This window comes from Narcine bancroftii, unplaced genomic scaffold (genome assembly GCF_036971445.1).
Source record: "Narcine bancroftii isolate sNarBan1 unplaced genomic scaffold, sNarBan1.hap1 Scaffold_301, whole genome shotgun sequence".
NCBI classification, from domain to species: domain Eukaryota; kingdom Metazoa; phylum Chordata; class Chondrichthyes; order Torpediniformes; family Narcinidae; genus Narcine; species Narcine bancroftii.
In genome coordinates this window covers 273,569-283,574 of record NW_027212038.1, presented here as the reverse complement: position 1 = coordinate 283,574, position 10,006 = coordinate 273,569, and the positions used below count along the sequence as shown (strand labels likewise).

The 10,006-nt window shown below is 43.0% G+C and overlaps 1 protein-coding gene across 1 annotated transcript in view; it reads left to right on the top strand.

Moving 5' to 3' along the window:
* The first annotated feature begins 292 nt into the window (after nt 1–292).
* The window catches only part of LOC138750904 (F-box/WD repeat-containing protein 1A-like), a 33,440-nt gene continuing 23,726 nt past the window's right edge, over nt 293–10,006 (top strand). Inside the window, exons 1-6 of the mRNA XM_069913031.1 lie at nt 293–356; nt 1,923–2,109; nt 6,244–6,340; nt 7,389–7,526; nt 8,032–8,150; nt 9,218–9,467. Of these exons, the coding sequence (XP_069769132.1) occupies nt 293–356; nt 1,923–2,109; nt 6,244–6,340; nt 7,389–7,526; nt 8,032–8,150; nt 9,218–9,467 (855 nt within the window). The remainder of the gene's footprint in view (nt 357–1,922; nt 2,110–6,243; nt 6,341–7,388; nt 7,527–8,031; nt 8,151–9,217; nt 9,468–10,006) is intronic.

The following is a 10,006-nucleotide window of genomic DNA, read 5'->3' as shown; positions in this document are numbered from 1 at the left end:
CATGGAAACTGATGCTTGTCATTCACCTTACCTCGTCGACCTTTGTCAAGTCTCCTCTCATCCTTCTATGCTACAAAGTGAAAAATACCAGCTCTGCTAACCTTGCCTCATAGGATATGTTTCCCAATCAAGGCAACATCCTGGAAAATCTCCTCAGCACTCTCTCCATAGCCTCCAAGTCTTTCCAATAATGAGGTGACCAGTATTAAACACAATGGTCTCTACTCCTGAATTCAATCCCCCTATTAGTGAATACCACCATCCCATAGTCCTTCTTACATATCCTATCAACATGTACGGTGACCTTGAGGTATGCATCCACATGCTTAAGCAACTAACCATTATCCCTGTACTCGGTATTCTGAATAGTCCTTCCAAAATGCAGCAACTCACAAATCCTCAGATTGAAACCCATCTTCAACTTTTCTTTCTATATCCTCTTGTGACCTCTGGCAAACCTCAGCTTCATTCACACCTTCTCCAACATTCATGTCAACTGCAAACCTACTGGACATCGTTCTGCCTCTTCATCCAGGTCATTTTAACAGTCACATGTACCAGAGGCCCCAGAACAGATTCCTGCAGCACTCCACTAGTTACCATCGTCCAGGCAGAATACTTTCCTTTCATCATTATTCTCTGCTTTCTTCATACAAGTCAATTATTTGTCCACACAGCCACGGTTCTACTAATCCCGTGGCTCGTGAATTTCTGGATAAGTCTCTCGTGGTTGATTTACCACATGCTTTGCTAAAGTCCATGTAAGCACATCTACCATGCTACCCTCATCAATTTCTTAAGTTACCTCCTCAAAAATCTCAATTAGACTTCTGAGGCATGACCTTCCCTTTACAAAGCCATTGTGAATATCCCAGAGTAGACTCTAGTTCTCCAAATGATCAAAGATCCCATCCTTAAGAATCTTCTCCATTAGTTTGCTCATGATTGACGTATGATTCACTGATCTATAATTCCCAGGATTCTCCCTATTACTTTATGGAAGGGGACTACATTTGACATTCTCAAATCCTCTGGAACCTCTCCCAGAGCCAAATACGATTAAAAGATCATAGCTACTGTCCCAGCTATCTTGACCCTGGGTATATATCAGCCAGTCCTGGGGGCTATCAATCTTGGTGTTTTTAAGAAAATCCAGCAGATCTGCTTTCTTAACCTCTGCATTCTCTAGAATGCAGGGCTGTTCAATTTCAAATTCACTGTCATGAATGTCCTTTTCTCTTGTGGAATCTGACACATAGTATTCGTTTAGGACCTCCGAACCTCCACTGACTCCAGGCCCATCTTGTCTCCCTTATCCTATATCAGCCTCACCTTCATTCTCATAATCCTTCTGTTTTTTATGTACACATAGACTGACTTGGGGTTCTGCTTAATTCCACATGCCAAGGCCTTCTTTTTCCCCTTTCAAGTTCTCATGTCCTTTCTGAAGCTCCTTCCTGCCTACCATACAATTCTCATGAGCACCTTCTGTTTCCTCTTTCCTATATTTAAAGTATTCTTCGTTCTGCCTCTTGGCTTAACTGCCTCACCTGCTTCATCAGCAATGGTTCCCCTTTCGTACAATCTTTTCCTTATCCCAGTGGGGCAAACCTATCTTGAACCCTGCACACGTGATCCCTAAAAGCCCTCCACATTACCTCTGCGCTTTCGCCCTTAAACATCTGTTTCCAACTTACTCTCGCTAGTTCCTGGCTTATCCCTTCAAAATTTACTGTTCTCCTGTTAAACACTTTCCCAGTTTGACTGTTTATATCCTTTTCTGTGGCTTAGTTGGAACTATGGAAATTGTGAACACACATGATGGCCGAGAAGGCAGCAGGTTCCCCACCTCTGGGACATACTAGTTCTGAAACTCTGAATATTAACAACTCTATTGTAATTATCTTCACTTATCTCTTTAGCCCGTGGTCTGGATCACATTGCAGAGAACATCCTCTCATTTCTGGATGCCCGATCGCTGTGTGCCGCGGAACTGGTGTGTAAAGAATGGTACCGTGTCATCTCCGATGGGATGCTCTGGAAGAAATTGATGGAGAGGATGGTGCGCACAGACACCCTCTGGAAGGGGCTTTCAGAGCGGAGGGGATGGTAAGGTTTACTTGTGTGCTCACATAAACCCTGTGGACAATACCACTGCCAAATAGTACCTTGAACTGTTCCAGTTATGGGTGCTATTATTTTGAGCTGAGGTGGGCATGGTGTTGGACGCCATTTATTTCCTCTCCCAGTTACAAGTCTAGGCAGAACAGCAAGCATCGCAGGTAGAAACAAAACAGTGGAATATCCTGCTAGTGTCCAGTGGCCAACCATTTAAATGTCAGGGTCACACTCCCACGCTCACATGTCTGTCCATGGCCTTATGTACTTTCCCACCCTGACGAACCACAGATTGGAGGAACAACACCTTATTTTCCATTTGGACACCCTCCAGTCTCATGGTATGAACATTCACTTTAATGCTTTACATTAAACCTCTTGCCTTTTCATTCCCCTCCCCCTTTTCCTGTCTTTCCAATTCTTTCATCCATCCAGCCCAGCCATTTCTCCTCCCCTGCATTCCTGCTGTCCTCTCCCTCTTTTCTCCACCTATCTTCTCCTGCCTTTGCCACACATACCCCCTTTCCCCCGCCCCCGCTCTTTTGTTCAGATGCTTGCCGGCATTTTCTCATACTTTGATGAAGGGCTATTTATCTTTGCTTTTGCTACATAAAGGACACTGTTTGACCTGCTGAGCTTCTCCAGCATGTTGTGTTTTTACTGCTTTCTTCAAGATGCCATTTGTGTGTTGGGTCCAGAGAAGATCCTCTGAGAAGGTGGCTCCCAAGGAGTTAAATTTTCTCAGCTGAATCATAAACATCTGGTTTTCCCTACCTGAAGTCAACAATCAGCTCCTTAGATTTGGTGACACTGAATGCAAGGTTGTTGTTTGTGCTAACCTGACTGTTTGTTTGCCTCACTTCCCTGGATTCAGTCTCAGTTTCCTAAGTTAATTTTATCTCTCTGTATTGCACATTCAGTTTGGTTACATTTCTTTATTTATTTCTATGTGTACATATCTTCTTGAGTACAGTTTTTTGCACTACCAATAAAATGGTAATTCTGCCTTCTCCACAGGGAAAAGAATCTCGGGGTTGTATGTGATGTCATTTGAGCTCTCACAATAAATCTGAACATTGAACTTCGAAACCCATGCTAAGATCTCCCCCATCTCTTCTGACTCTGTACATAGCCGTTCACACTAATGTACAAGAGGACCAATTTTGTCCTTGCGATTCTTTATCTGCAGAAGTCCGTACAATTTTCTTTCACTTTGTCTGCCAAAGCAACCCCGTGTCTTATCTTTCTTCATTTCCATCTTAAGTTTGTACACATCAAGTACTTAATTTGCTTGTTGCCTATACCAGCTGTACACTTCTCTATGCCTTTACCTGATCCTCAATATTCCTCTTAAACCAAGGTTCCTTATGCCTGTTAAATTTGCCTTTAGTTCTTTCAGAAACTCACAAACTCTGCACTCGCAAAATTTCACCTTTAAAGGCCTTCCATCCACCAAGCTTATCCTTGCCAGAAAACAACTTCTCCCAATCGATGCTTTCTAGATCCTTTATCATTTCTTCAAAATTGGCCTTTCTCCAATTTAGAATTTCAACCTGAGGACCATACCCTATCCTTAATTTATCTTGAAACTAATGGCATTATGATTACTGAACCCAAAGTGTTCCCTTACACATACTTCTGTCACTTGTCCTACCTTGTTTCCTATTACACTCTCTCTAGTTGGTACCTCGATATATTGATTTAGAAAACTTTCCTGAACACCTTTGACATGGATACCTGTATTAAATCATTTGAACAAAGATGAAGTGCAGGCTTGAAATGACTTGAAGTTCTCGCCATGGTTGGGAGATCAGAGGTGCTGATAACTTTTCAATGACTTAAAAGTTGTGAAAGAGAACACTGATCACTGTTGTTTATCCAACCAGCAGCATTGTCCACATTTAAATATTACAGAAATGAATCTCTGATTGTGGGAGTGACCTTGTCTGTTGAGATAGCACCTCTTCAGCACATGGCAAGACCCCGCAGTGAGACAAATGACCAGTTCATCTATCCTTTTGTGAGTATTGATTGTTAGAGGACATATAAGACAGGATGTTGGGAGTGGTGCTCTGATTCTGATTTTGGCACAGGGTACTTTAGTACAAGAAAAATGAGATGTTATTTGGACTGGTGCAGTAGGAGGTGATCCAGAGTTTGGGTTAGTCAGACAGTAAAGGCAGATTTATTTACATTTGGGAATCTTTGCCTTGATCAATATGTATTCTTCTCGCATGCCCATTGACATCCCTGATTCTTCTACCACCCACTCACACTCGGGGATAACCTACCAACCATCATGTCTTGAGGATGAATGAGGAAACCAGAGCACCCAGTATGTATTAAAAGAAAACATTTGGGAGAGAAAGCAAACTCCACACACCAGAATCTGGCTAACTGGGACTGTAAGATAGCTGCATTACATGCAGTACATTATGTCTTGTGTACAGGAACAGGTCAGTGGCTGGGGGCAAGTTCCTCAGCTTCTGAAACTCCAGTGCCTTTTCACTATTATCAGGGTACGACAAAAGAACATGGTGAAAAATTCTCCATTTGCCCAGGAGAGGGCAGCTCCAATAACTTGAAGCCTAACACCACCAAGGAAAGGTTTATTGCATGAAACATACAGTATTCTCAATGCAATTTTAATTATCTGCTTAAAGTGACAAAAGAAAATCATTATACTCCCACTATACTCACTGTACATGCATTACTTTGTAGCCAAATACCATTCCAACTTCAGATACAAATGTGTGGGTGATACCACCATTGTTGGCCGGAGCTTGAACAATGACACAATGGAACATAATAGGGAGGCAGAGGGACTAGTGACTTCGTACAAGTCAATAACTTCTCCCTCTGTGTCTGCAAAACCAAGGAGTTGGTCACTGACTTATGGAAGAGAAGTGGAGCTCACTGATCAGACCATATCAATGATTCTGAGGTGATGATAATGTCTAGCTTTTAGTCCTTGCATAAATATTCCAACAACCTGACCTGGTTCACCCACAACCTGTCAGGATGCATCAATACATGATACAGGAAATCTGCCAAAGACAACAAGAACTGCAGAGAGCTCTGAACACAGCTCAGATCATTACATAAACACACCTTCCCTCTCCATCATTTCCATCCATACTTCCCACTGCCTCTGAAAAGCAGCCTGGAAAGGACACATCCCACCCCAGCCATACTCCCTTCACCCTCCTCAATGGGAAGAAGATTCATGACCGAGATCACACACCACCAGGTTCAACTGACTGAGTGCTTCATCAGGTATGAAGTAAGGGATCAGGCCCAAAATGTCGACAGCCTATTGTTTTCCATGATTGATAGCACGCTGCTGAGTTCCTCCAGAACTTTGTGTGCACCCATACACCCTAGAATCTGCAGGCTTCTTGTTTACCTCCACTAAGTTCAAATTTTCCTGCTACTCTCAGATTGTTGAATGTGCCTCACACTAGTAAAATAATGTTGCCCTTCCTCTATTCTAACTGATCTCTCTCTAACTGTTCTTTGTTTTATCTGTTGTTCTTGTTAGCTTTGTGACAATAAACCTCAGCTGAAAGCCTCTTGCTTGTTGGAAATTTGTTTCCTGGTCCCACTTCTGCATGTGGCAGTTTAACCCATGGCATCAAATGTTTGCATGAATTTGAACATGGTTGTACATAAATGATGTGAGAATTTGCAGCAAGTTCCGGAGCACCAAATAATGTGCAGAATCCTGGGGTTTAGCTGAAGTATGTCTGCCTTTTGGTGCCAACTCTAGACTCAGTTTAAAGGTCTCAAATACTGCAGGTTATTGACAATACTGATTGTCAGATCTCGGAAGCTAAATAAGCACAGGCCTGGTCAGTAACTGGGGGGGAGACCACCTCGGGACACCAGGTGCTGTCGGTTGCTGTGAGGGGTGCTGTACAAAGTTGTGACTCTTACGGTAGACAAAAGTTAAAGAATTTCATGTATGTTACATTCTAAATGTTGTATTACGTGACAACAATGGAACCTTTACTTTTACCTAAAATGTTCCCAATGTGATTACCCTCCCTGCCATTGGGTTCTGAGTGGTGATGCTAAAATTTATGTACAATTCCACTGACGCTAAAGAACTTTTTTTATCTACAGGATCCAGTATCTGTTCAAAAACAAACCCTCCGATGGTATTTTGCCTCCAGATTCCTTCTACAGATCTCTATACCCCCAGATCATACAAGATATAGAGGTAAGGGATGTAATTTCTTCGGCAGGCACACTGATTGCTTAGGGTAAACATTATTGCAGGAAACATTGCTAATTAAATACATCTCAAGAAAAACGCACCCAGATTGCTCACTGCAAGCACAAACGTCACCAAGATACAATCCAGACAATAGCTGTGATGAATGTTGTCCAGAAAACTGCCGACTGAAATGGTTTCTCAGGATGGTCACATCCACCTGACCAAGGGCTTCATTTAACATCTTGTCTGAAATGTGACCCTTCCAGCACTACGACACACAGTTGGACATGAGCTTGGGTTAGAATTTTTTTATGTTTAGACATCCAGCACGGAAACAGGCCCTTTCAGCCCAGGAGCCCTTGCCGCCCCAATTAGACCCAATTTACCTACAACCCTGGTACATTTTTTGAATGGAAGGAGGAAACCACATCACCTGGCAGAAACCCACACAGGCATGGGAAGAATGTACAAACTCATTACAAACAGTGCAGGATTCCTACCCTGGTCCCTGTTGCTGGCCCTGTCACAGTGTTGTGCTAACTGAACCGCCCTCTAGGTGATGCATGGTTCTAGGGTGTGACAACTCTGGAGTCATTCAATTTGTAGAATATTACTTTACAGTAACTTGCCTCTCGTGTACCAGTGCATCCTTTGTTCTCTCTTCACAAGAAGTTGGCAGACAGATAGCTGAAAGTTAAAGAGAAAGAATTCCTTTGTTAAATATGTTGCTTTCTTTCAATGAATCAGCAAATTCTTCTCAACTGTATAATCTCTCCTGAGGAAAGAGCAATGTGGGTGATCGAAGAGCTGCAGATGCCGAAAATCTGAATTGCACATAGGTAAAGCAGGTCAGTGTCAGTGGAAAGACATTTCAGGTCATTGGCATCTCATTGAAACTGAAAAATTTGAGGTGTAACAGGTTTTCACAATTTTGGGGATGGGGTAAGATTAATGAAAACCTTAGAGTGGAAATTTGGTCGAAATCAATGCGGACACAAAGTGAATGGTTATAGTATGTTAAGAAATACAAAAGCACTGTTTGTTTTTCCAGACTATTGAATCTAACTGGAGGTGTGGACATCACGGTTTACAGCGGATTCACTGCCACAGTGAAACTAGCAAAGGAGTCTATTGTTTACAGTATGATGACCAGAAAATCATCAGTGGGCTGCGTGACAACACCATCAAGGTAGGTGGAAGGAATCAGGAAAACTGATGTTATACACTGATAGATGGTTGGTGTGATTTGTTTTGTACTAATGCTGGACATGCACAGTTTGCAGTGAGTTGGCTGACTCCCAGCGACCAATGCATGGTCTATACTGAGTTTGCCAATTTTCAGGATTGCCTTTATGAACAAAATCAGTTTCAGTTTCAGAAGGAGACCTTTCAGTTAAAGGAAGCTAATTAACCTGTATATGCTCTGGCGACAGTGAAAGATTGGCTCCAATTGTGACCTACAAGGATAGAGAGTCCTTGGCTGAGGGAGAGGCAATGGGGCCTTTGGTTACTGTGGAAAGTCAAGATTGTGGGATTAGTAACTGGGTAAAAGCGCTGAGCCTGATATTGGTAGTCAGGGTGCCTGGGATTGACACAAGGGGAATTATTTTTAGAATGAGGGTGGAAAGATAAGAAACGACAATGCTCAGTTGCATTAAAATATCCAATGCTTTATTTTATTTCACTCTCCTCAGATATGGGACAAGAACACGTTGGAATGTAAGAACATTCTGACAGGACACACTGGCTCTGTGCTCTGTCTACAGTACGATGACAAAGTCATCATTACTGGATCGTCTGACTCCACAGTACGGTATGTGTGGCTGCTTGTTGGGTTGTGCAATATGGAACCGATACCTCGAGTTCAAGTTTATTATCTGATTGGACAAGTACAACCTGATGAAATAGCATTCTCCGGTCCTCGGTGCAAAACACACAGACTCAAACTAGACATTACACGCATACAGTCAAAGAATATGTTCAGAGGACAAATATACATATATAAAAATAAATACATTTTTTGTAAATATGAGAATCTCGGATGGTTAGTGTGAATAGTTCGTTTGCTCATTCAGCATTCTCACTGACAATGAGAAAAAGCTGTTTCTCAACCTGGTGCTGGCTCTGATACTCCCGTATCTTTCCCGATGGCAGTGGTTGAAAGATGCTGTGTGCAATGTGGTAGGGGTCCTCAATGCCCTCGCAGATCCTGTTAGATCATGTCGATGGCGAGGAGAGAGACCCCAGTGATCCTTTCAGTCACTCTCATGGTCCTGTGAATTGACCTCTAACCTAGTGCTCTACAGCAACCATACCGCACTGTGATGCAGCCGGCCAGGATGATCTCAATAAAGCTCCTGTAGAAGGTCGTCACAATGGTGGCCAGTAGCCTTGCCCGCTTCAGTCTCCTCAGGAAGTGCAGTCACTGTTACGCTTTCCTGATAGGTGAAGAGATGTTGTGTGTCCATGATTGGTCACTAGTTAAGTGGATTCCAAGGAACTTGGTGGTCTCTACTCTCTCCACAACCGATGTGTAGTGGAGGGTGCTCATTCCTGGTTCTCCTGAAGTCCACAATCATCTCCTGATATATCTCACCCTGGGCTGTGTAAGGATTGTGAACTGTTCCCCTCCCTTATGGGTCAGAGGGAGTACAGCCAGGAAATGGCGTGAGGAGATCAATCTCATCTCCAAGAGTTGAAAGTCCAAGTATTTAACCTAGCAGAGCTCTGACATTAGGGGCCTTGAAATTAATGACTATCCCATCTTTTCACTCTTTTCCTCTTCTCTCTTTTTCCTTCTCTTACTATCACAATCTTGTTGCTCTTTCTCATTCTGCTCAGTGATAATCAATAAAGTTGGGCCTTGTTTGACCTTTGCAGGGTTTGGGAAGTGAACACTGGGGAAATGTTGAATACTTTGATCCATCATTGTGAGGCTGTGCTGCACCTCCGCTTCACGAACGGAATGATGGTCACGTGCTCCAAGGACCGCTCGATAGCTGTGTGGGACATGAGCACATCCACAGACATCACCCTGCGCCGTGTCCTGGTTGGCCACAGGGCAGCTGTTAATGTGGTTGATTTTGATGATAAGTACATCGTGTCTGCTTCTGGAGACAGGACCATCAAAGTAAGATCAGTTCCTGCTCTTTGATCTTCCTCTGTTCCCTTCTCTATCTATTTGTTTTGTGTTGTGTTTGTTGCAAGACAGATGTAGCTATTGCAGTTAGACCAGTCTGGGAACTGTTGGGAGATTTCCTGAGCACAGTAAAACCCTGGTTGATGGGTCCATTATTGTCATGTAATACTACATTAAGAAGGTAACGTACATGAAATCCTTTAACTTTTTTTCTTCCGTAATGTAGACAGAGTCGCCACTTTGTCCAGCGCCCCTCACAGAAACCTACAGCACCTGGTGTTCCCAGGCGGTCTCCCCTCCAAGTACTGACCAGGCTTGAGCCTGCTTAGCTTCTGAGATCAAACAATCTCATGAGTATTCAGGCCATTAGATGCTGGATACGTGAATTTTCCTGTTGCTTGAGATTGCATGTTGTGTGGATTGGCAAACTAACGGCGAGGCATGCCAATTTTAAACATATATTTTTTACCTATTTATTTTTGTCAATTTATTTGCCGATTGCTTGAAGCTTCCAGTTGCTTTAATTCTCA